At 43.9% G+C, this 26,058-nt stretch overlaps 1 protein-coding gene across 6 annotated transcripts in view; it reads left to right on the top strand.

Moving 5' to 3' along the window:
• Positions 1 to 22,394, top strand: part of vps13c (vacuolar protein sorting 13 homolog C) — a 50,026-nt gene extending 27,632 nt beyond the window's left edge. For all 6 annotated transcript variants that reach the window (XM_084927195.1, XM_084927202.1, XM_084927196.1 and 3 more), the window contains 36 exons: positions 336 to 589; positions 897 to 1,123; positions 1,417 to 1,509; positions 1,633 to 1,866; positions 1,951 to 2,082; positions 2,362 to 2,451; positions 2,863 to 3,018; positions 3,141 to 3,405; positions 3,497 to 3,657; positions 3,750 to 3,871; positions 4,188 to 4,485; positions 4,645 to 5,034; positions 5,308 to 5,412; positions 5,583 to 5,732; positions 5,847 to 5,972; positions 6,059 to 6,192; positions 6,499 to 6,625; positions 7,855 to 8,090; positions 9,043 to 9,184; positions 9,299 to 9,439; positions 9,521 to 9,602; positions 9,704 to 9,773; positions 9,951 to 10,062; positions 10,147 to 10,260; positions 10,417 to 10,547; positions 10,681 to 10,762; positions 11,169 to 11,282; positions 11,435 to 11,510; positions 11,619 to 11,782; positions 11,863 to 11,908; positions 12,387 to 12,510; positions 15,456 to 15,570; positions 17,677 to 17,768; positions 17,852 to 17,975; positions 18,114 to 18,197; positions 21,278 to 22,394. In XM_084927195.1, the coding sequence (XP_084783321.1) occupies positions 336 to 589; positions 897 to 1,123; positions 1,417 to 1,509; positions 1,633 to 1,866; positions 1,951 to 2,082; positions 2,362 to 2,451; positions 2,863 to 3,018; positions 3,141 to 3,405; positions 3,497 to 3,657; positions 3,750 to 3,871; positions 4,188 to 4,485; positions 4,645 to 5,034; positions 5,308 to 5,412; positions 5,583 to 5,732; positions 5,847 to 5,972; positions 6,059 to 6,192; positions 6,499 to 6,625; positions 7,855 to 8,090; positions 9,043 to 9,184; positions 9,299 to 9,439; positions 9,521 to 9,602; positions 9,704 to 9,773; positions 9,951 to 10,062; positions 10,147 to 10,260; positions 10,417 to 10,547; positions 10,681 to 10,762; positions 11,169 to 11,282; positions 11,435 to 11,510; positions 11,619 to 11,782; positions 11,863 to 11,908; positions 12,387 to 12,510; positions 15,456 to 15,570; positions 17,677 to 17,768; positions 17,852 to 17,975; positions 18,114 to 18,197; positions 21,278 to 21,379 (5,215 nt within the window). In that variant the 3' untranslated portion in view covers positions 21,380 to 22,394. The remainder of the gene's footprint in view (positions 1 to 335; positions 590 to 896; positions 1,124 to 1,416; positions 1,510 to 1,632; positions 1,867 to 1,950; positions 2,083 to 2,361; positions 2,452 to 2,862; positions 3,019 to 3,140; positions 3,406 to 3,496; positions 3,658 to 3,749; positions 3,872 to 4,187; positions 4,486 to 4,644; positions 5,035 to 5,307; positions 5,413 to 5,582; positions 5,733 to 5,846; positions 5,973 to 6,058; positions 6,193 to 6,498; positions 6,626 to 7,854; positions 8,091 to 9,042; positions 9,185 to 9,298; positions 9,440 to 9,520; positions 9,603 to 9,703; positions 9,774 to 9,950; positions 10,063 to 10,146; positions 10,261 to 10,416; positions 10,548 to 10,680; positions 10,763 to 11,168; positions 11,283 to 11,434; positions 11,511 to 11,618; positions 11,783 to 11,862; positions 11,909 to 12,386; positions 12,511 to 15,455; positions 15,571 to 17,676; positions 17,769 to 17,851; positions 17,976 to 18,113; positions 18,198 to 21,277) is intronic.
• The last annotated feature ends 3,664 nt before the right edge of the window (positions 22,395 to 26,058 follow it).

Genomic DNA, 26,058 nt, shown 5'->3' on the forward strand with positions numbered 1-26,058 from the left:
AGAAACATAGTCAGATCACACTGCTCAGTGAATATGATCCATATTCAGTCTGCCCCCTTTACCTTTTCCCACAGATGGTTTTTAGGGTCCCACAACGTTTTGTAACATTTACAATCAATCGGCAGGATCATACTGCTGTTAACATGCACTGCAGTATAGTTACCAAATTACTGCTGAACATAGTGTACAGTACAGTATAGTATGCTACAGTAGACTGTGACTATACTTGAAAATATCTCTTGGAAAGCAGTTTAGTTTTTTGCTACCAAAGTGGTTTAGAGGGTTTTTTTGGCTGTTACCAGTCAGTGATCACACATTGTGTTAACTTGCTGCAGGATGGTGAAGCAGAGAGACGAAGAGAGCTCTGGGGTCACGATCGACGTGACGTACCGGCAGAGCGCAGCAGAACGGGAGGTGGTGGCCGTTCTGCAGAAGCTCTATCTCTGTGCAAGCGTGGAGTTTCTGATGGCCGTCGGAGATTTCTTCCTGCAGGCTCTGCCGCAGAGTTCGGCTCCGACCGCCGCCTCTGCACCGAGCGACAGACTGCAGCTGAGACAGACCACTGAACCACGAGCCGACCCCAAGACTGGTAAGATCGGGACACCAGACCCCAACCGGAGAGGCGGGGGGATTGAGTATATCTACTGTATCAACAGGAATATTAAAAGAATCCAGAAAGGGTTAGTCTACAACTGCAGCAGGGAGCCCAGCCTACGCTTTTGACCACTGAATGGCGAGATCATGATCTACTTTATCTGATTTAGCAATAAGAACAAAATTGATGTTTCCAAGTATTCAGAGCTTCTCAGTCAAGCTAAAGACGACCATTCAGAATCACAAAGCGAGAACGGGAACAAAAAAAGAAAAAGCATCACAAGACTGTTTTCTCTCTGCAGCCTCCACAGTGAAGACTCGACTTCGAGCAGTGGTGGTGGACCCAGAGGTGGTGTTCGTGGCCAACCTGATGAAGGCCGACGCCCCAGCTCTCGTGGCCTCATTTCAGTGCGACTTCACGCTACAGGCCGAGGAGGACGGCACACAGAACATGAGAGCCAACCTGAGGGAGCTGAAGGTCCTCGCCTGCCCCTTCATCCAAAACAAAGAGGACAAGGCTGTCACCACCGTAAGAGTCTGCTTGTTTTTTGCAGTCTGTAGATCCTTCACTCACTGTTATATCAGTTCTGTTTTTTGTGTTTTTTGATATGTCAGACACATTTAAACCCACAGCGTTTTGGAATTGTTGACTGGGAGTAAAACCATTTTTACTGCATTACCCTTAAAAATATGAGTCGGGTAACAGATTAACTGAAAAAGTGTCTTACTGTAGGGGAAGAAAATGTGATGTGTTAGTGGTCTTGTAAGTAATGAGAGCTGAACAAACATGATTAAAGGTTTTAGTCTGGCTCTATCCAAAAGGTACTGAGACCTTGTTCGGTCACCTTGGAAACCAAAGCTCACCCCAATCAGCCACTGAGGGGCTCCGTGACAGTGGAGGAAATCATAATTAAGGTATTTATTTATGGATTTATAAATCACACTGACAGATGTTCGAGACTCTGTGTTGCTTCTCTGGACTCGCGGTGATTTCCCGACTGTCAGTGAACTCATCACCAGTGTGTCTTTCATCTGCAGATCTCACCGTTCATCCTCAACACCGTGACAACGATAACAGCCGCCATGACGGCAAAGCAGAAGGATCAACAGTGCGAGGCATCGAAGCCCGATGTCAGTGACCTGTGGTCGGTCATGAACATCTACAACTGTAACTACTGGTTCCTGGGAGTGGACCAGGCCACCGAGGTCACCGAGAGCTTCAGAGAACCGGACGGACGAAATGAAGGGGAGAGCTTTGGCGTCGAAGTCAAGGTACCACAGCGTCTTCGCAGAACATTCATTGTAAAACTTTAAAGAAGGTTTGCTTCGTTTTGACGAGCTGTTGTTGGCCCTCAGGTTGTACAGGTGACTCTTGAGTCCGGTTTGGGTCATCGAACAGTCCCTCTGCTGCTGGCCGAGTCCTCCTTCAATGGTTCAGCCAAAAACTGGTCTTCGCTGCTACAGCTGAGAGCTGATATGACGCTTGAAGTAAGAACTCAACCTGGATTCAGACCTGATCCTGAAACTCGTGTCATATATTCAAGGCTCCTAACTTTAGTTTGGGTTTTTTTCCCTATCTTTAGTTTTAGCTGAGGAGTATTTAAGAACATTATTCATGTGTTCATCCCTACCAACGAAGGTGTTGACGCCATTGGAAGGGATAGGCTGATATATTCCAGAAAGACAAAAATCTCTCTGACAGCTGAGTTATCGCAGCTGCTGTGCTCAGTGGAAAAAAAAAAAAACAAGTGTGTCATCTGTTCCCAGGTGAATTACTTTAATGAGACCCACGCGGTGTGGGAGCCTCTGCTGGAACGAGTCGACGGCGGCAGACGAAGGTGGAACCTGGAGTTCGAGGTAAAGCTGCTCTTAATGAACTTTGTGTGATTATTATGACAGCTACACAATGTCCCACTCCAGTAAACGTCCCACAGCAAAGCAATTCCCTGAAGTCTTTGTCTGTGAATAGTTTTATATCAAAGACATTTTTGTGTTCCTCATATAAAACATCCAAGTGGCTCATTTCCAACCCCCCCCCCCCTTTTTTTTTTTTTTCTTGGAATAGACCGACCTTAATATTACAGGTGTAAGAGTTAATTGGCACGTCTGTAATCTGCCATTTAAAGGTGGAATGAAGGTGAATCTGATCACCTGCTGTCCCGCTGCAGAACTTTGAAAACCCTCAATGAGTTTTTAAATGGAATAAAATTCCCAGCAACGATCGGCTGAAGGCTGATGAACTTAGTGATGCTGTTTTTGCTCCTGCAGATGAAGAACAACCCAATCCATGACAAAAGCCCCGTTCACGGAGATGACTTCATATTCCTTCCTGAACCTCGCACTGTCGTTAGCATCTGCTCCAAAGACACCATGAATGTCACCATCTCCAAGTGCTGCCTCAACGTTTTCCAAAACCTCGCCAAGGTACAGAACAGCTTCAGTTTGTGTCTGACTGATGCTGTAATATCACTTCTAATCGACTTTTTGAAAAAGTGTTAATTCGTTGAATCACTGAGTGCCCTTTTCCTTTGCTGTGTTTTGATCAGGCGTTCTCGGAGGGAACGACTTCCACCTTTGATTACTCTCTGAAGGAGAAGGCGCCATTCACTATTAGAAACTCTCTGGGAATTCCCTTCATTGTGGAGCACAGTGCTAACTTGAGACTGGTGGGATCTGCGGGGCAGGGAAAGCTCCACGAGTTGCCGGTGGATCAGAACATGGAACTGGAGCACTCAATGTTCGAACCAGCATCCAGAGGCAAACTTTCAGCTCTCCAGCGGCAAGAGAGCTGCCTGTTCAACCTCACCATCGGTCAGACGTTCCCACTCGTTCTCTGTTGGTGCTGCGCGTTGTCTTATGCTAAGCTTGCGATTGGAGATGTGTTATTTCTCTCCCCATACAGTGCCCTCGGGATACAGCGAGATCGCCAACATTGCTGTGGACAAACCGGGTCGACGCCTCTACAACATCCGCGGCCCGAATCTGCAGGAGGCCATATCTGTGCTGTTGCAGATTGACGCCAACGAAGGCAACAAGGTCATCACGGTTCGCTCGCCGCTGCAGGTCTGAACCACAGACGCTCTAAATAAAGCCGATATTGTGATTAGAAAAGCAGGACAGGTTTATTTAGAAGCAACTTTTGTTTGTGTTTTTAGATAAAGAATCACTTCTCAGTGCCATTCACCATCCTCAAGTACTCTCCACAAACCAGAGCTCTGCAGGTTATTGGACAGGCCGAACCCAAGACGGAGTTTCATGTCACCTTAGAAACTTACAGGTAGAATCACACCACCTTCTTCAGGTGTTCGAGAGACTGTTTGTTAGCATAGTCATAGTCTTTGTGGATTTGATGATTGTCTCAATAAAAGACATCCTCTGCTGCTCTGAACATCTACAAAATTAGGGTTTGCCAACATGGGCGAGCTTCTGGTTGCAGATCCTTTTTTCCAAACTGCACTTAAAGTGTCACAAATTCAATCTTGTCCCTGAAACTCTCTGGGTGCTGTTGTGAGTTCCTGTGGATCTGAGCAGCTCCAGGTGCCTCGTCATAACTTCCGGAGGTGGTGAGAGTCTTTACTTCCTCTTTCCTCCAGATCTCAGCTGTTTTTGCAGCCAGCAGGAGAGCTGACAGGTCAGTATGCGCCATCTTCCACCTGCATATCCTGGAAGGAGCAGGTGCACTGTAGCTCAGAGGTGGGGTCGATGCTTCAGTGTCCCGCATCCGAAAGCAGCCTGCTGCCGCTCATGGTCAGCACTTTGGCCGTCCCCGATGACCTGCGACACATCACCAGCTGTGGAGAGGAGGACTGGGACCCCGCCTATGTCATCCATCTCCATCCTATGGCTACCCTACGCAACCTGCTGCCATACACCATTCGCTACATGATGGAGGTAACCCTAACAGCTCCATCAAGGTTTAGCAATGCAATAATAAAGAGTCTTTGCAGATATTCACATCTGTTTGTTAGAAATGTTTTATTATTTTATAAGCCAATGAAAACTAACCTGATCTAAAATAATCTGATCGGACCTGATGTGTTGCATCCCCAGAGCTCAGTAGACAGCTGCGAGCTTCGTGAAGGCAGCATGTCAGACCTCCTGAACGCTCGTGTCTCAGGCGAGATCGTGTCGCTGGTGCTGATGAGGTATCAAGGACGCGACTGGCACGGACACATTCGGATTGAAAAGGAAATGCCCGAGTTCCTGGCCATATGTCTCACCTGCGACTCGGACATAAGCATGACGGTGGACATTAACGTCCATGTGACGAGGACGGCGAGCCGCCTGCTGCTGTCGCTCTTCAGTCCGTACTGGATCATCAACAAAACGTCTCGAGTGCTGCAGTACAAAGCCGAGGACATCTCCGTCAAGCACCCGGCCGACTACAGAGACATCATCCTGTTCTCCTTCAAGAAGAAAAACATGTTCAGCAAGTGCAAGGTGAGAAACACCTGGACACACATGTCCAGCCTTTCTTCTTTAGACTTTAAACAAGTTGTTTAAAGTTTTCACTATGCGCGTTCACAATCCGAGCCTGTATGCTTTTATAAGCTTCCAGGTACGTTTTTTTATTCCTGTATATTTAGATCTGGTCAGACCTCTTTTTTGATCACTGCTTCCTTTTTAACTCTTTTTTTGACGATAAAAACAAAGCCAGACATTTTCTGTAATATGTAAAATGTTTATTTATTGCACATTGATATTTTGTATCAGCTCCAGCTTTGCGTCTCCACCAGTTCCTGGTCTGATGGGTTCTCTCTGGACACAGTGGGAAGTTATGGCTGCGTTCGCTGTCCCGCCAACCACATGGACTTCTTGGTAACTTTTTTTCTCTTTTAATCAAACTGTTTAACCTGTTTTGTCTTTCTGAGGATTAGACCAGGCTTGTTGTGGAGCTTTTGAATGTGTCACATTCTTCTCCTGGGTTGATTAAAATGATCATCAGCTGTGAGCTGATCTAGTTTCATACTTCTTGTCTCTGTGTGCAGGTGGGTGTTAGTATTCAGATGAGCAGTTTTAAACTAACCAGGATCGTCACCATGAGTCCTTTCTACACTCTGGTCAACAAGTCATCTTATGAACTAGAAGTGGGAGAAGTCAGCAGCCAAACCAAGTGGCACTACATCTCTTCCACTGAGGTGAATGAATTTCTAGTTTTAGAACAGACAGGCTGTAGGGACCTGTCTTCCTTATTGTCACTACCAAACTCCTTATGTTATTATAATTCTTATAATTCGATTGTTGTGGCGCAGTGTCTCCCTCTGTGGCCGGAGAATGGTTCGGGAAAGTTGTGTGTCCGTGTTGTCGGGTCTGAATCCACCTCCCAATCCTTCTTCTTCAATAAACAGGACAACGGCACCCTGCTAAAAATGGAAATGGTCAGTGTCCATTAGACCAGACACATTGGAAGAACTTTCACAGTTTAGTACATTTTGGAGATTTTTAAATGCGTGTATGTTTTCAGTGCGGTGGGATCATCGTGGACGTCAACCTCTCTGATCACTCCGCCGTCATCAGCTTCGGTGATTATTATGAAGGAGCAGCTCCTGCCCTGCTGGTTAACCACACGCCCTGGGCTACCATCAGCTATAAACAGAGGTCAGAGGTCAACACACTACTACATATATGTTATTTTATAGCCTATCAGAGTTTAAAAGCTGTAACTTTTTCATCTGACACGGTACACTCTGTCTTAACTTCTGCATTCTTGGAGGTGCTCCAGGTTTTTGGCCACAAAACCAGATAAAGCTCTTAAAGGCTTTTTTTTTTGCCTGTTTTCTGTGTTTCTGGTTGTCACTCCATGTCAGTTCCCTGATTTCAGGCTGAATAAATTTTGTATTTCAGTTAATTTTCTCTTTGTGAAACACCTTGGTGGAAACCCAGCTACTTGCCATTTCTTTTCAGCGGCTCATCCGTCTTTCATGAGTTGAAACCCAGCGAGACTCGACGGTTTGCGTGGGACGACCCAACAGGAGTCCGCATGCTTCGTTGGGAATGCCGGGATCATTCAGGAGAGCTGGATCTGCTGAAGGTCAGACTCACACAAAATCTCGTATCTGCATTTTTTATTTATTTTTGTAAGAAGACACTGTTGTGTGTCATGGTGAGACAATTCTGGAGGTCGAGCTTTGTTTAGTTGCTATTGAGGTTTGATGAAACGCATATCAAAAGATTTCCCACAGAAAACAGCAGAAACTCTCTGATTAATAGTGGAAGAGCCAGATATTACTGGGAAACTATGCCTTTGTGTCTTTGTAACAGCTGAACCTCATCCTCTGAAAAAAGATTTTTCAGTTTGTTGTGACCGAAGAAATCTAATGTAACAAACCTGAAAATGTCAAGGACCAAAAAAGGAACCCTGAGGAACCAAAAAAACCATTTATTTCAGCCACTGCTGTTGTACTGAGAAAAATGATCAATTACTCTATATAAAAGATTGGTGTAGATTTATGATCTAAACAATGAGTTTGTATTTTCTAATTAGTTTATTTCATTTTAGCTTTTTGTTTTTAATTCAGTCTAGTTTAGCTGATTTTCAGAGTGAGTTTCTCGTTCCAGTTTAGTTTTTATTGTTTGAAAATGTTTAGTTGTAGTTTCATTTTTATTAGTTTCAGTGTTGTTGTTGTTGTTGTTGTTGTTGTTGTTGTAATTATGATTGTTTGGAGAACATCCGTCAGAGCCAAGACAGACATCCAGAATCTCAATACATCAATCCTTCATCAGGCAAATAAATTTTTCCCCAAACAACTAAAAACGTAATAGAAGCTCAAACTAGGAAAAAAATAAAATTTTTATTTTAATTTGCCAAGTTCGCAAAATCATTTCTTGGTTTTAATTTTTTTAAAGTCTAGTTTTTAATTAAATTTTATGTAACCAAAATGTTTTTTCACATCTAGATTTTGTTTTTCGTTTACATTTAGTTGCTTTTACAACCTTAATTATTAATTAATTATTACCTTGATTGTTTGGCCATCAGGAGGCAACCACTCTGGCTACAAGACATCTGATTGTAGAGAAGTCTGGGGAACTGAGGCTTCTTATACTGATGTAGATCCCCTGTGTACATATATTCCTGATGACTTTTAGCGTCTCCGTTGCTATTTTCACATCCTATTGAATATCTTTGGTTATGGTACTATTACAGTCAAACTGGAGGATATAGCAATAACAATGTGCTCCTCGTGTTTGCTTCCCACAAACTTCATGAAACCCAGAATACAAACACATCAGTTTCTTTACAGTCTGTCTGTGTTCATTTAGGATGATTTTGGTCAGTTTTCCTACGACAGCCAGTCTCAGATCCACTGGGCTTCCTTCCTGGACGGACGCCAGCGGGTGCTGATATTTACTGAGGACGTTGGAGTGGTGACAAAGGCTCGTCAGGCTGAGGAGCTTGAACAGTCCGATCAGGAAGTAAAAGTTTTGTTGCAAAACCTTGGATTGTCGCTGATCAACAACAGCAAGCGGCAGGAGATCGCGTACATTGGCATCACCAGGTAAACACTATCACATTACCAGAGCAGTTTACAGCAAAGCAAGGTCACATTTCCAGGCTTCTTCTACAGCGTGAGATTAGTTATTTGCTTTCTTGGCTAACACATATCAAATCAGTCTCTGTGTTCTCATAAAGAAGAGATTGTAAATGGACTCTTCTTCCTTAAAAATGGGCTAGATGAGTGCCTCATTTAAGTCCAGATGAGCAAAATGCAACCAAGAAATGCAGAAAAAATCTTTTACTTTTTTGTTTTGGTTTTATTCACAATGTAACAGCTGCAAGTTTCCTACTATTTATCCAGATCTGGGTGACAGAGAAAGCATGCCCAGACCTCCCTCTCCACAGCCTCCTCCAGCTGTTCTGAGGGGATAATGAAGCGTTACTGAGGCTTAGAGAGACGTAATAACTCCAGCGTGTCCCGGGTCTGTCCCAGGGTCACCTCCCAGCTGGATATGCCTGGACACACCTCACCTTGGAGGCATCCAGGAGGCCTGCTAGTCAGCTGCCTGAACCACCTCCAGCGGACTAAAGTAGCACTGTTGGAGAAGAAATAGCTACTTTTAGCCTCTCCTAAATAACTGAGCTGATTTCTGCTGCCTGTTCTCGTCAGCTTCTGCTTTCTGTGACCAGTTACAGCTTATGAACATAGGTGAGAGTAGGAATAACAAGCAGGACCAGCCAGTATATTTTTATCGACACTTTTAGGTTCAGCTCTCTTTTTACCGCTGCACCTTAAAGCTGTTTATATAGGGTTTAAATTATTTGCAGATGTTAAGCGGTGGATTGCTCCCTCTGGACTGGGATAGCTGTTGACCCAAACACTGCTGCTCCTCCACACGTCTGTTTGTGCAGACCAGCTCCCACTGAATGTTGCTTCCTAGCACACCGCTTGGAGCAACATCAACACATAACCACAAGTGTGTTACAGCGTTACATGTGTGTTTGTATCACAGCTCAGGTGTTGTTTGGGAAATGAAGCCGAAGAATCGCTGGAAGCCGTTCAATAACAAGAACATCAGCCTGCTGGAGAAAGCCTACCAGAATCAGCTGAGTGGGAAGTCCGCCGGCGGCTGGATCAGACTGGAGAACCTTGAGGTGAGAGGTCAACGTGCACCTGAAACACGCCCACCCTCCAAAAAATACACACACAATTTAAATTTCAATTGTCCACTGAGCTGAGAGAGAAGCTGTGATGTCACCCGCTCTCAGGTGAACCTCAGTGGGGCCACCATGATGATGCGTCAGCCGTTTTCCTGCCAAGTGAGGAGGAACTTCCTGTCTGGGATCCAAGTGGAGTTCAAGCAGTCGGTGCATCAGCGCAGCCTGAGAGCTCAGCTGCACTGGCTGCAGGTAAACACTCACACACCACGATGGATACACACCTGCACAGAAATACACACTCTTGTATGACTGGCATCATTCTGTGTGCAGGTGGACAATCAGCTTCCAGGTGCCATCTTCCCCATCGTCTTCAATCCAGTTCTTCCTCCAAAGTCCATCGCTCTGGACACAGGTGGAGTCTTTTTATTAACTTCTTCATAGCTTCGATCAAACTCTTGATCTGACCGTTCTCACGGTGAGCCGAGTGTCTTTAACTCTGCTCTGTCTCCACAGAGCCAAAGCCCTTCATTGACGTGTCCATCATCACCAGGTTCAACCAGCACAGCAACGTCATGCAGTTCAAGTGAGTAAGAACCAGTTCACCTAAAGACCTGCAGGGTGTTTAAAACCACAACCCTGCTGAAGTCCAAATCCTTCGTGTGTGGAAAAAGCCACACTTACTTGTTTTTGAGAGGTAAGCACAGAGATGGGATTAAGGAAAAGATTTTCAGCTTGTCTTGAGCTTGTCTGTGTTCTCCAGGTATTTCATGGCTTTGGTCCAGGAGATGGCAGTAAAGATCGATCAGGGTTTCCTGGGAGCCATTTTGGCTCTGTTCACGCCTGCTGCAGACCCCCAGGCCGACAGCGAGAAGGTAGAGCTGCTTCTAACATGTGAAAAGTGCCAACATGAACCACACACAGAGGGTTCATGCGTTTGAGGTGTGTCTGTGTTTCAGTCTGGGCTGATAGAGCAAGATCTGCAGGGCCTGCAGGCCGAGCTGATGGAGGCGTCGCGGACTGACGCATCTGGTCTCAGCTACTTCGAATACTTCCACATCTCACCCATCAAGGTGAAGACGCACAGTCTGAGCTCTCCTCTTCACTTATATTTAAAAACAGGTTAAATCGTTAAGTCAACCAGATGAATGTTTGGATTCAAAATAAGCCCAGTGTCGTCACTGGGTCAAGGTTGTGTTTCCATCTTGGTGTTCGTGTGTTTGTTTCAGCTCCATCTCAGTCTGTCTCTGGGCTCCAGCGGTGATGACTTGGTTGAGGAGACGGAAGCCATTCAGTCTCTGAACCTGCTGCTGAAAAGCATCGGGGCCACGCTGACCGACGTCGACGACATCATCTTCAAGTGAGACTCTCGCCGCTGCTGCGGCGGCATTAGAGAGATGCGCTGAGGGCCGTAAAGTAGGGGACGGCTGTTTGCTGAGTCTGTCACAGTAAAACTTTCTGTGTTTGACATTCGTCATGTTTGTGTCCCACAGACTGGCCTTCTTCGAGGTGAAGCACCAGTTTTACAGTAAAGAGAAGCTGACGTGGGTGGCGGCTCGACACTATACTGAACAGGTAAAGTTACAGCCTCCATGTGTGCCATGCTTTCTTCAGGTCGTAATTTATCTACAAGCAAAACAAAGGTGTAATTAAATGGAGATAAGCCAATCAGATCTGAAGAAGTAACAACTGATGATGATGATAAACATTTAACAAATTTGATCATGTGGACATTAGTATTAAACCTATTAGTATTAAACAGCGTCTCTGCAGAAGCAAAAGACGGATAATCTGTGTTTTTACCCCTCAGCTGTAAAAGGTTGATGGGCATCTAACTTTGGGAATGCGATAACTTGAGAACGAAGCAACGTAGGATTTTCAAATTGATACCACAGGTGTATCTACAACGAGTCTGGGGGGTACCATTGGTCGTATTTTAAAATCTCAAGAAAGAAAACCTGGTGTCTTTCTCTGCCTGCAGTTCCTGAAGCAGATGTATGTTCTGGTTCTGGGTCTGGACGTGCTGGGAAATCCATTTGGGCTGATCCGAGGTCTGTCTGAGGGGGTGGAGGCCTTCTTCTACGAGCCCTTCCAGGTAACTCATCCTGAACTACACGACGACGTAATCGACTTTTTTCTGATAGTTACCAGGAAAGATTCTGATGTCAGTCTTATTTTTGGATCATGAGCTGAGAAACTGACAGGCAGGAGAATCCAGATGAAATAAAAGTGGTTTGTGTTTGTCAGGGAGCCGTTCAGGGTCCGGAGGAGTTTGCTGAAGGTTTTGTGATCGGTGTCCGCAGCCTGTTGGGCCACACAGTCGGTAAGAAAGCCAGAGGCATGATGGATGTGCAGTGACTGATTTAACGCCAACCAGGACAGATGATGACCACTGCGATCAGTATTATTAGCGAGCTGATTCCTCGTGCAGGTGGCGCCGCAGGCATGGTTTCCAAGATCACGGGATCGGTTGGTAAAGGTCTGGCAGCCATCACTATGGATAAAGAGTACCAACAGAAGCGACGTGAGGAGATGAACCGACCACCCAAAGACTTTGGGGAAAGTCTGGCTAAAGGAGGAAAAGGACTGCTGAAGGTACGGAGTGACAGAGTTCAGAGGTTTGTGCGTCCTGATGTGAGCCCGATGCAGTTCAATAACAGTTCTTGTTTCTGCAGGGAGTCGTGGGCGGAGTAACCGGCATCGTCACCAAACCTGTGGAGGGTACGTGCTCCTCTGCCGTGAAACCCACACTGCTGCTGCAAACACACACTCAGTTTGGGGGTGAAGGGAAAAAGAAGAGAGCAGAGAGACTTTGCTTGATGGAGACAGACAAAATGTTACCAAGAATGTTGAACCCAGCTTTATCTAGTGTGCCCACATGTGTTCTGTAAATATATGCAAATTGGTGCAAATCTACAGCAGATATGAACTTTGAGCTTTCGCATAGTGATGTTTACTAGTTACATTTTTACCATATTCACCTGTAGTGTCTCCATCTGAAGGAAAACAGAAACACTCGCATGTTCTTTGTAGCAGAGTGCAGTACACTACTGTGAGTGATGATGAAATTTAACACCCAGGCTAACCTGAATTAGATTAGATCCCCTTTCTGTCAGAGAAATGCAAGAAAACCCAAAACTGCAAATGTAGACTCTGGAGCTCCAGAGGATCAGAGCAGTTACTCTGTCTTTCTCTGTAGGAGCGAAGAAGGAGGGAGCAGCAGGTTTCTTTAAGGGGATCGGTAAAGGTCTGGTGGGGGTGGTTGCTCGGCCGACAGGCGGCATCGTGGACATGGCCAGCAGCACCTTCCAGGGCATCCAGAGGTATTTGCTTCAAGCTTTCGTCTGTGTCCAGTTTTTATTTTCACTCTTCAGTCTGTCAGTGACTCTGTTTATTCGTACTTTGTCTCCAGTATTTTGCAGACTGAAGAACTTCCTGTGTTTTCTGTGTGCTTCTTAATGTGTTGTTTGTCTGCTCACTAATTTCTGCTTTTGTTTTCTGTCTCGTGTCGTTGTTGCCGGGAGTTTTGTTCATTGGTTTCTTGCTGTTTTGGTGTGTGAGTATTTCACATGAAGCATGTTAAAGCCGAACTCTTTAATCGCTGCCTGAGATCTGAACTGTAGATCTGTTACAGAGGTTCAGGACTAGTTTTCTCCTTTTAAATGTTTGGGTAGCATTCATTGTTGCACCAGATAAAACCTGATCAGACCTGATGAAGCAGTAGTGAGGGGGTCGAGCTTTAACCTGCGGCACTTTGACGTTTGCATGTTGACTGTTGCGGCAGATGGACGGTAAGTCGCTGCATCGTGTCAAGAGTTTAAACTGATTCATGCTCATCATGTCATCCACCATCAGTCTGCCTCTGCTGCCCCTTCCCCTTTCTTAAACCCACCAGCTTGTGGCAGCATTGTGATTCAGAAAGCCACACCCCCGAGGAGAGTCACAGGTCCTGCTTGTAAAGAGATCTGAAGTGCTTCATGCATTTACATCGTGAAAATTGAAAACATTTGTCTGCTTGGTCCTCGCAGTTTCCCTTCCATTGTTTCCAACACGTAGAGTTTACTTTAGCAGGTCACCCTGTGTCAACAACCAACCAGTGTGGTGACTCTTTTTAGCATTTGTTCTGTCTTCGTCATGAAGACATTTTCAGTTCCCAGGTTTGAATCCACTGTCTGGGCTGTCCGCATGGGTTCTCCTCCAGTCGTGCAGACATGCAGTTATTGGGCTTAGGGTGATTCTAAATTGCCGACCTCCCTGTGGGTTTGGCTGTCCACCATTGCGGATCGCCACTGGCAACACGATGATGGATTTAGAGTTAATCGACAGGATGAGAGGCAGCTGATCAGTTATTTATTTGTCACTCAGAAAATATGTGTAGATAAATTTATTGATTCATTAAGAGGTCGTGTGGACAAACCCATCTCTGCTAATCTATGGGAAACACTGTGTTCGCGTCCCGCTGACGTTTCTGCAGGTATATAACCGAGGACAGATGAGTTTCTGTATACACTTACCTTAATCTCACCACTGAGTACTTTAAAGTCTCTGATCTGCAGTAACCTCTGTTGTCCCACCTGCCAGTGAATCTCAAAGCATCACCTGGTCTCTCCTCAGGGATTGGCTGACTGAATGGTCACATGGTTCTTCCAGCCTGAGTTTGGCACCTTGGTTCATACTGATTGTGTAAAGAAACACTAACAGCCACGGTGTTGGTTTGTTTGAGGTGACGCTCGCACTAAAAACAGCTTTGAGCTGCATCAAAGAGAAAACTGCACTGCAAAGTTCAAAGTACTGCTAAATATTTTTAAATAAGAGTTGATTATTTCCATCTACATAGTACATTCTGAACACGTTAGGCGATGGTTCAGATTTAAAATATACGTGGAAGTAATTATAGATACTGGGAAGCAGGTGACAAATAATAATATCAAGTGTCTCATGAAGGTTCTGGGCCAGCGCTCTACCGGAGGGATGCAAATCATTCTTACTAAAGACATTCCCCTATTTGGATATCAACATCTGTCTTCTATATGCTCTTCTATCAGGACAGAGATATTTGGGATAAAGGTAGAACAACTCTGTGTACATCAGCAGTGACCTTTGCATTTTGTCTTTAACTAGTCTTTTGTCCACACATTTAAGTAGAAAGAAATACTTTGAAATGCCCAAAACATTTCCCAGGAACCTTATCAACCTTCATCCTCCTCCCCCTCCTCCGTATGGAGGACACATCTGTCCTGTGACACGTCAGTCGGTTCATGATAACCTGTTGAATGTTACCGTTTCACGCTGTCACTGTAGAGGTCACCAAAGGTGAGATATCGCACCTGACGGAAGCTTCTCGCAGCATCGTGCGCATTAGAAATGAACCTGCTTCACTCTGAATGCGCTTCAGGGTTGAACTGCAACCTCGTTTCCAAAAAGGTTAGGACAAATATGAAGTTAAAGGAAAACATTTAAAATCTATATTTGACTGAAAATGGATCAAAAAGACAACACAGTGTAATCAGTGGTACAAAATGACAGATAGATGCAGTAGTTTCTCCAATTTAGAGAAAAAGTACTTCTTAAAGAATGAATTTAACAACATTAGAAGATCCACAGAATCCATAATTCTCTGTTCATAAACAGCCACTGGAAATATACACACAGGAGTCTCTGCTGAATAAGTGAGATAAAAAATTGTTTGGCTTCCAAAAGCACAGCAAGTGTTGGTAGAAGAATGAGTGACTCTTTACCCCCCCAAAGTCTGTGGCAGGTTTCAAACTGACCTGGTGTGCATCAGACGATGGTGAGGTGTCTGCCCGTGCAGCAGCTCTTGGAACAATCTGGAAACAAGCCCTAGCTTTATTAATAGTGACATAATTCGTCACTATGGGGGGCAGAGTTAACATTAAACACGTCCATTCAGCTTTCAAGAACTGAGAAAAATGTTTGTTTCAATATTTGATCTCTTACCTTTAAGATATTTTCAGTTAAATACAGACTTTAAATGGTTTGCAAATGACTGTTCTGTTTTTCTGTACATTTTGCACAGTGCACCAACATTTTTGGAAACGGGGTTGTAGCAGATCCAACTCTCAGGGCTCACTTTTGTAGAAACGACTAGTCAGCATGCTGACTTTGACGATGCTTCAACTTCAGTTCCACCATGTGAAGTTATTAAGCTTCAGCAGGAAGGCACAGAAATGAGTCTGTTTCCGTTTCTGTAGCACTAGAATAATTTTTCAAGTGCATCTCTGTTTTCCCGCGTGTGTTGTGATTTCAGGGCGGCCGAGGCGACAGAGGAAGTGACCAAGCTACGGCCGGTGCGTCTGATCAGGGAGGATGGGATCATCAGGCCGTATGACCTGACCGAGTCGCAGGGATTCGACCTTTTCCAGGTTCGATCGCTTTGACCGTTTTGCTCCATAACGACCCGATGTTGCTTGCTGAGAGGAAGCAGGTGTGGTCTTCTGCTGTTAAAAACAAAAACAGTTCTGCCCCAAAACCAATCAGCAGATAAAAATCCAAAACAGCAGCAGCAGCTCTGAACACACACTCCGGATATTTATGAATTAAAAACAAGTTGAGCCAAAACACACATTCACACTGTGAACACAGTCTACACCCAGCAAATAGGTAGACATCAGAAAGCAGGAGAAACGAGATATGAGAAACCAGATCTCAGCTGCTGGAAAACACACCAGAAAAACTTTATTCTGGAGCTGCTAATATATTGTGTGTCTGTGCTTCTAATCCCTTTTTTTTTTTTTTCTTTCTTTTTTGTTTTTCTTCTTGTGTTGGTGCCACATGCAGCCTGAGGAGGAATAATCGTGTTCGTTTGGGCGGATCAACTTATCATTCAAGTGCTTTGAAAGACTATAATCCTGTCTATGACTAATAAAATGTTTATGGTTCAATTCCTCATCCTATAATATTCTATAATAGTCTATATTTATTGTTATATCCACATTGATTCTGGATATTGAGATGATTCAGGTTTCTATGCATGCCAAAACTAATCTCTCTTCTCATACCTCAAACATTTCTACACTCAGCTCTCAGTTTATTACTTTTTCTACACAAAACATTTCTGCTTTTAGTTTTTTATTTCTGTTTATAAACAATAGTTTTTAAATAACCCTTTTTGTTTATAGCCATTTATTACATATTGTTTATTCAGACAAGACTAGCAGGTGGTGAAATTATTTTGCTATAAAGCTGAGATACATGTCCGTGTAGAGCTTACCGATATTTTTGTATCGTTCTGTAGCGTTAGCTTTAAATTCATTCTGAACTTGTATATAAATACTTGCTGTTTAATATTTGTGTCTTTGTGATGATGTACTCTTTGTACGACTCTGCATGACCTCTGTTGTGTCTGCGCTAACGTCACCTCTGAGTGTTTGTCAGCTGAGAGCGTGTCGCTGTCTGTAAGATTTGTGTTTAATAAAAATTCTGCCTTTACTCACACCTTTCTTTTTCCAAATGCAGGGCTTGGTGGGAGGGGGCGGGGCTGTCGCCTTTACTGTCAGCATGTGGTTAGAAGAGTAACGACTCACTAACATGTGCTTTCACAGAATCACGCTATCACACACTCTGGTTCCGATCCTTCTTTTGAAGTAGGTCAGATTTCTCTCAGAGGGCATGTTTGGCTTCCGTATACGTCTTTTAGTGTGCTTGGCAACATGTTAGCATCCTCGGCCATATAGAAGTGTGTATATAGCTCCTCTGATACGTCCACAGTTTCCTCTCTTTTCTTCTGGTGGTGGGTTTGTTATGGTTTGTTCCACAAAACAGGGGATCACTTTTCACGCTTATTAACATTTCTGCTGTTAATCGAAGCATTCGGTGTCATGCTTTCAGAATTTCCTCCATCTGGCACCTGCACAAAAAGTTTGGGGTTCTCCAAGGAGAACAGTGTTTTTAAAGGATCATTGCAAATGATCGTATAGTTGGACTGCAAGTGTTTCAGAATGATGCTCTACTTCTCACCTCATATAAGTCTGAATAAATGCTTTCCTGTGAGATTAAGGTCTCGTTTGTTGGTTTCAAGATGTCCTTAATGCAAGATTATGTTCCTTTTATGAAAAAGCAGGATATATTTTAGGACAGGTCTATCTTTGATTTGGTTAATCTTTTTTTTTTTTCTGAGACAGATCCTTCCCTTCGCTATGAAGTCCTGTCGCAAATAAAAATAGATGCCAGCAACAAAAATGCCAAACCTGAACCTTCAGAATCTCCAAAACAATCAAACATGTCAGCTTGCTTCCTCCTTTTATATATAGCCGATTCTTGAAGGTTTCATACTGTTAAATGTCCTTGTTTCAACTAGAAGTCATCCAGCAACGAGCTACACTGCATGGTAAAATCCACCTCTTGGTGCATCAGTGTGGACCCTGTATGGTTTTACTGAACGACAGGGTCACCATATGTTCATGTATAATGTTCAGATTCAAACCGCAGGTGGTCAGTAAATAAACCTGGGAGTCTGTTTGTGTTTCCAGCGATCAGAGATCAAACAGCTGGAGGGTGAAGTGTTCAGAGATCACTGTCAGTATCCTGGACACAGAAAGACCAACATCATCGTCACCAACAGGTAAAACCTGTTGTTATTTTATTGTGTTTTTTCATTGCTGATTGTCAGCATGTGTCGTTGCTTACATTGTTGTTTTTGTGCAGGAGGGTTTTGTGTGTTAAGGAGATAGAATTTGTGGGTCATTTCAACAAAGAGTGGGAATGTTTGTATGAGAACTTCTGTCGACCGCTGGCTGTGGTGGGAAGTGAGCTGAAGATTTACAGCAAGGTACCAAAATAAACCTCTGAATAAAACTCGAATTCATCGGCCACATTTGTCTGCTGTTTAATCAGGAAGATAAAAATTAAGATTAGGTGTGAGGTCACATCCTGTAACCATGTTACATTTCAATGTCTTGTGTCTCAGGAGCAGCAGAAGCTGTCATTTTCAAAGAGAGATGGTCAAGAGTTGGTGAGGAGCGTTCAGCTCAACGACCCTAACACTGCTCAGGTACTGTGTGTGTGTGTGTGTGTGTGTGTGTGTGTGTGTGTCTGTGTGTGGGTCTGTGAGGCTGCAGCACATTCTGACTTCAATATGGACACCAAAGCTGATAGCAGCTTCCTACTCAACTTCGTTTACAGTAGCATGTGGAGGACTACAAAGCAAGAGTAATGGCAAAGTGTGCTGTGTCAAGTTTAAAGTCAGTGTAACCATGGTAACTCATGCTGAATACATGACCTGGTTGGGACGAGGTTATATTCAGAGTCCACTTTCTGTTGTTCTTTTCTTAGCTGTTTTAAGTGCATTACAGACTGTTTGCTGGAGGAACATGTTTCACATTGGTTACCTGCAGAGCTGTAAAACCAGCAGATTTATCTGCAACGGCACATTGTTAGTGAAATTTTCATGCATCCATTTGAAGATTTGTTTTTTTTACATTTGATTCTTATGTGCTGTTAAGTCTCTTTCACACTGTTTAACATGCAGCTCTTAGAACACAACACACACGCATAATACCTGCTAAGTCAGTCAATTTAGTCTCACTCTGATCTGCAGACAAACTAAAGTGATTTCCTCATCTCCTGTATCAGGCTGTAGGACAGCAAGCTTTAATATTTAAATGTATCTGGTTTAAAGTTTCAGAGCTCTTCTGTGCAGTCATAATTTTGTAGAACGCACACAGCTGTAACATTATTAACTTGAATTGAAAACAGGCTAAGGAAAGCCTGAACACTGTTCATTGTAAACCTCTTGGGTCGATTATTTATCGAAGCTGCATCAAGCTACACAGAGTAGGTGAGAGCTTGAAGTCGGGCACAAGAGCAGCATTAGCATTCATGTCAATTTTCAAAATAAAAGACCAGGTCCAGATTAAACGCTCCACTTTTGAACAGCTTCTGGTGGGTTTTAAAATTGTAAGAAGGACGGAACAAAATTCCATCAGAGACGCACAGAAAGCAGGAGACAGGAGGAGGTTTTAACTATTTATTGACGAACTCGCACTTAATGGAGTAAATAAGGACAGTTATGGTGTTTACCTAAGGCAGGTGTGACGTGTGCAGCACATAACAGTATTAATGAGCTCAGTTTGGCCCCAATAACAGCGTGAAACAAACGGTAATAATCACCAAAACAAAGACTTGTTTATGTCTGCGTGAGCAAACCTGAGCATTGCAAATTACACTGCTTCCTCTTTACGTGCTACAAACTAACCACGCTCGCCTCTGTGTTGCACATTAACCCTGCTTTCGTCTGTGTGCTACTTAATAATCCCAACTCACTTCTGCATTTTGCAAAAAGTTCTGCTTACTTTGTCATGCTACAAAATTACCACAAACCTCTCGACAACTAACCCCACTCACTGTGGGGGGTTGCTAACGTACAGACCTTTTCCAAAAAATTTGAATATCATGGAAAAGTTTATTTATTTCCATAATTTCATTCAAAACTTTAAACTTTCATAGATTATAGATTCAGGGCCCACAACTTAAACGATTTCAAGTACTTAGTTGTTCATTTGTACATAATAAACCCACGAAAACAGGATTTCAAAACATTAGAATACTGTGAAGACATCACCATTTACTTCTCAGTTTTTGCAGGAAAAAAAGAAAAAAATAGGATCAAATCAATCAAAATGTGGTATTTTCAAAATTATATGTTAATCTTCAATACTTGGTTGGGAATCCCGTCGCCTGAATCACTGCTTCGATGCGCCGTGGCGTTGATGCAATCGGCCTGTGGCGTTGCCTGGCAGTTATGGAAGCCCAGGTGTTCTTGATGCTTGCTGACGGCTCTTCTTTGTTTTGTTCTGGTGGACCTCATTTTCCTCTTGATACCCCATAGATTCTCAATGGGGTTTAGGTCCGGCGAGTAGGCTGGCCAGTCAAGCACTGTGATGGCATGGCAATCAAACCAGGTTTGGGTGCTTCTGGTGGTATGTGCAGGGGCCAGGTCCTGCTGGAAGATGAAATCTGCATCTCCATACAGATCCTCAGCAGAAGGAATCATGAAGCCTTCTAAAACATTCTGGTACACTGTTGTGGTGACCTTGGATTTAAGAAAGCAGAGTTTACCAATACCTGCACCGGACATTGCACCCCAAAACATGACTGACTGTGGATATTTCACACTGGACCTCAAGCAGCATGGGTTCTGTTTCTCACCCGTCTTCCTCCAAACCCTTGGACCTTGATTCCCGAATGAAAGGCACACTTTACTTTCATCAGAAAAGAGGACCTTTGACCACTGGCCAACAGTCCAGTCCATCTTCTCCTTGGCCCAGTTGAGTCGCTTCTGACGTTGGCTCAGGTGCAGAAGTGGTTTTGAAGCTTTGACTCCTGCCTCATTCCACCCTTTCTGGATCTCTGACAGATTCTTGAATCTTCTGTCTGATAATCTGCTGAAAGCCACCATCATCTCTTCTGCTGGTGCATCTTCTACTGCCACATTTTGCCCTTCCTCTAGACTTTCCATTGATATGCTTGGACACAGCACTCTGTGAACAGCCAGCCTCCTTAGCTATGAACCTTTTGTGGCTTACCCATCCTATGGAGGGTACCAATGATGCTCTTCTGGCCTGTTGTCAAGTCTGCAGTCTTCCCCATATTGAACCTAACTGAGTCAATTGGGTCAAAGTGAAGCAATTTAATGACACTTGGGAAAACCTGTGCAGGTGCTTTGAGTTTAGTAGATGAGTTGTGTGTGACACTCAGTTTAAAACATTCATGCCCTGTAAAATTTGGGCTGATGTCTTCACAGTATTCTAATTTTTTGAAATCCTGTTTACGTGGGTTTCATGGGCTGGAAGCCCGAATTATGTACAAATAAACAACAGTACTTCACATTATTTAAGTTGTGGGCCCTGAATCTATAATCTATGAAAGTTATGAAAGGAATTGTGGAAATAAATAAACTTTTCCATGATATTCTAATTTTTTGGAAAGGTCCTGTATACTCGCATTATTTGTTGAGTTGTTTTTTTGTTAATCTGAGGTGAATTTAGTGCATTTAAATAAAAAGCCTCAGTATGGATGTGTGTTGTTTCGTGATGTAACCCTCCCCAACCTTGTTCCTCTTGTTCCCTGCAGAAGCTGCACACCGCCATATTTGATGCTCAGATGGCACAGCAGCAGCATCGCATGGCAAGACAGAAGTCACAGCGCTTCCTGAAACTGGGCAACAAGCAGTGAGGTCACTTCCTGTCTACAGCTGATTTGCAGTAAATATTTGGAAAGCTTGCAGGAAGGTTTCCATGTGAAATGTGTAACTGTTGCTTTAAGAAATGTAAACGGATTTATGCCGGCACACACGTGTTCAGTTAAAATGTCCAGTCAGACATTTAGGTTTTTTTCATCATGCTAACAGTTGAAAGCTCTTACTTATCAAATGAAAGAATTATGGGATTGTAGTTTTCTTTTTTATTGATTGACACAAAAAAGCTGGACAGAGCTGCTGTGATGAAACTCGTTGGTTTCTGTAGTTCCGGTTTGAAGCTCAACTTTGTGTTTCTGAAGAGTAAGAAAGTTGACCTGTGAAACTACTGAATGAGAACAGTGAAGGAAGAAATCAAGTCACAATATTATGAGAAACATTTAATTCCATCCAAATATCTATATCTATATATGCTGGTTGGTTATTTTGTTTTATTACCTTAATTTGTATTTAATTGTTTTTAGTTTAAGTTGTGTTTTGTTGTGTTTTGTTTTGTTTGGGGGTGGGGGGGAGGTGTCATTGGCTAGCTGCAACACTTCACTCCCATGATGAATCCATAAAAACACATTGCACTAAAAGACTATTTGATCTAATTGCTAATATGAATGCTGTTGTTCATGTCCAGTTAAATAAACACAAAGATCTCATCAGTTTATCATGAAATAATCCCAATGTTTTCTTAACATCTACAGTGAAACATACAGTCAATGTTAACTATTCCAGTTTGACCTGCAGATCTTTGTCTGTTTAAAATGAAACATGTTTTTTTTTTCCTCAAAGACCAGATGAATGTGTTTACATCGTTTCAGACCTGCTGAGTGAAACGAGGAAATCTTTTCATTTTATTTTTATTGGGGTTTTTTGCTGTAACCAAAAGTCTGTATTTGTCTCTGTGCTGATGTTGGGCAGAAGGAGCTCTTTTCTGTTGGAAAAGAAAACAAAATACACTGACCTGTAACCTGAACAATTTTCTATAAAGATGACACTGAATTACTTCTGGTGGATATTGTTGTTTTTTGGGGGGAGTGAGAAATCAGCGATATCACAGCAGCTTCTGGGATGTAATGACAGCCGTCAACATTTATTTTACATCAGATTAAAGTTCACTATATACTTTAAGTTCACTATTGTCAGAATAAAAGACTGACCTCCTTCTATTGCATCACAAGAGTTCAGATCTAACTTATCAACTCAATAAATAACACTGAAAAAATATGATAATTGCATTCTTCATTATTTAACCTGGTGTTCTTATGAACAGTCGTAACAATGGGGCTAGAGGTAAAAGGATACTAAAAGTTAAAATAACACCGGCACCAATCCAAAATCATCTGGACACACCTGCAGATTACATGCTTCCCCCTGGTGGCCAAGGAGGTCATAAAAGAAAAGTACTATTTTCGTTATCAAAATATTTCATCAAATCGGAGAGAATAAGTCCTAACTTGGTGCATCACAGATTGAGATTCAAATATTAGCCTGTGACCTGTAAAGAATTACAAACAAAAGCAAGATTTAATCCTAAAGTAAAAACTAATCTGCACTCAGCTTCCCAATGAGATTAGCAATCCGTCAATTTTCTTTTGCCAATCCAGGGTTCAGGGTCACAGGCTGGAGCCTATTGCAGCTCCCATAGGATAAGAGACAGGATACACCCGGGACAGGTCGCCAGTCTGTCGTTGGCCTAACACATAAAGACAGAAGGCCATCCATGCGCATTCACAGCTACGAAAAATGTAGAATTACCATTTAACTAACTCCACGTATGACTGCAAGATGAAACCAGAGTCAGAATGCAAACTCCACACATAAAGACCCAGCCAGACAGTGGCTGGGCCACCCAGGACCTTCTTTTTTTTTGCCTGTCCCATTTGGTTCTTTAACCGTCAGAATTGATGTCTGAAGACCAACAAGGATACCCAATGGATTTACTTTGCCAAATGGATCATCACGGCCTTGCTGTATTGGTCCATTTGATCGACCTTTGTTGTTATTGTTTATTTTATTTTATTTTCAGTTGTTACAGACGGGACAGACATGACTGAGGGATAGGAAAGGGAGAAAGAAAGATGAAGGAAAAGAAAATCAGAAGGGAAGAGGGACAGTGAGAGAGGGCACTTAAAAAGAGAAAGAAGAGAAAAAAAATCTCCTGGATCACCTGTTGAAAGAAAAAGAAGAGAAAACAAGCAAAAAAACAGAGCAACATACTAAACTCAAAAGCTTTCCCCATGTAACGGTCTGCTAGAGGGTGTAGAGAGCCATAGCCCCGTCCCCCAGGTCATGAAGCAGGCATGGAGGAGATCCAGGCTCCAGACATCCAGATGCCCAAGAGTACGAGAGCCCAAGAAGGACACCGGAGGGGCATCCGTGCCACCCTCCTGGGAAGAGCTGAGGAGAGCCCCAGACGAGGGGTCACCCAGCAGCCACGGAACAGAAGCCAGAGGGGGCTGCAGTGGCGTGCCCGCCGGCTCTGCTGGTAGCCAGGAGATGCCCCTCCCTGGGTCCAGCTCCCCCGCTGACCCCAGTAGGCACCCCCGTCCTTCGGCACCCATCAAGGCAAGGGAGCCCAGGCCCATCCAGACTGGGGCCTACAGCAGCAGGACCACCCAGCCCCACAGGATCTGGGGCAGCCCACCCGACCCCACCGCAGAGGAAACTGTACCCACTCTAATATTCAATCATCTCCCAGACTGCACAAGACAGTAGACACCCAGTTTAAGTTTATTCTCCACCTCTCCTATGTCTCTCCCCCACCTGCAGAGTGGACTCCTGCAAGGATGGAACAACCTCCCTGCCAGTTGAAGAGCCCCCCAGTTAGGCCGATGCACCAGAGGCCCCCTGCGCCAGGGCTGAGCCCCCGTGTACCCACCCGCCCACAACCTCGGCAACACACCAACGAGGACCGAAGTCCCCAAGGCCCAGCCAGAGCCCTAGCATGAAGGCGAAGCACCCCCAAACCCCAAGCCCACACGCCTGCCCCGGATCCACTCAGGGGCAGCCAGGCCACCGGGTCAGTAACCTACGTCCGCCAGCACAGACCCTCCCCCAGCCCTGCTGCACGCAGCCACAAGGAGAACACCCTCTAAGAGCAACCAGAGCCACTAACCAGGTTATGACCACAGCCCCTGGGTTAAGCCCTCCAGGGATAACGTCCCTAGGGATTCTCCAGACGCCCTAAGCGTCAAGGTTGATGTGGGACACCTCCACACAGTGTTGGTCAAGTTACTTGAAAAAAGTAATCAGTAACTAATTACTGATTACTTCCCCAAAAAAGTAATCCCGTTACTTTACTGATTACTTATTTTCAAAAGTAATTAATTACTTAGTTACTTAGTTACTTTTTAAAAACATGATTTACAACCTGAATAGGTGATAAAGTGATAGATCTTTCAGCCCAATTCTACTTTTTCTGCATAATCCATCATACAAAATGTAATCAAATGGAAACGTCTCTTTTTTTTAAACTTGTTTTATCAGTTTTAATCTTTTAACTTTATGCATCAAGCAAAAATTTTATTATATGCACCATTCTCTGACTGGAAGAAATTTGTTTAATATTTAAACCTATTTTCTGCACATTCCAGCACATAAAATAAAATATTTTTTGTGTTTACACTCACTCTTTCAAATAGATGCAAGTAAAACACAGCAGAAAATAAATAAAGTCAAAGACTAGCGGTCCTTTTGCTCTATTTTCACCTGTATGGCAGGAGTGGCGTAGGCGGAGGTTTACCCTGGTGCAGGTGTGCTGCAGCGGTCAGTGGAAGAATCCACGAGTTTCTGTGTGAATTTCCCATTACGTGGTAGCGCACTCGGTGCTTGCTTGGAAGTTTAGGGGCTTTTTCGCTGTAAAAAGAAGTTTTCTTCCCACGCACAACAGACACTAATGTTTTTGTCACTTTTTATGGAATCAAACTCAAAGTAAGGTCAGTACTTCCACGCTTTAAACGCTGCATGCTCACACTCTCTCCCGCACTCGATATATTATCCATTGTTGATCTGCACACGAACGTCGCACTCGCTTACGTCACTATCATGAGACATTCTCGCAAAAAAATCACGGTTTTAGTAACGCAGTAACGCAGCGTTCCTACGGGAAAGTAACGGTAATCTAATTACCGTTTTTGCAATAGTAATCCCTTACTTTACTCGTTACTTGAAAAAAGTACAAGTAACGCGTTACTGCCCATCTCTGCCTCCACATCAACCACAATGGCGAAGGCGGGACCAAACCACGACCCCCCACCCCTTGAACTTAGCTTAACTGCCCCTGTTGGTGTTAGCTTCCACCGCGCAGTTGGTGTGTAGGCTGCCCGCGGAGCGCTAATTTCAAGTTTTCCCGTGCAGCGTTTTGCTTTGTGTTTTGGAATGGACTCCAAACCGAAGCGAGCAAAGCAGAAATCTTCTGTTCGCCCCTGTCCTCAGGGATGCGGTTTCTCTTTGCACGACAGCGACCAGCACGATGCCTGCCCTGTCTGCCTGGGGATCGTCCACGCTAGGAGAGCGTTGACGGAGCCCGAAGCCTGTGCGTGTTGACACTCGGCTGTCGCACGGCATGACCCTCTCCTTTCCAAGTCTGGAGCCCCGGCTTCGTCCGAGTCCGAAGACGAGGATTTTCTGGTCGATGTCCCCGCAATTAGCTGGGCTGACCACATGG

The sequence above is a fragment of the Perissodus microlepis genome, chromosome 1 (genome assembly GCF_051167445.1).
Source record: "Perissodus microlepis isolate ML-2025 ecotype Zambia chromosome 1, ASM5116744v1, whole genome shotgun sequence".
NCBI lineage: Eukaryota > Metazoa > Chordata > Actinopteri > Cichliformes > Cichlidae > Perissodus > Perissodus microlepis.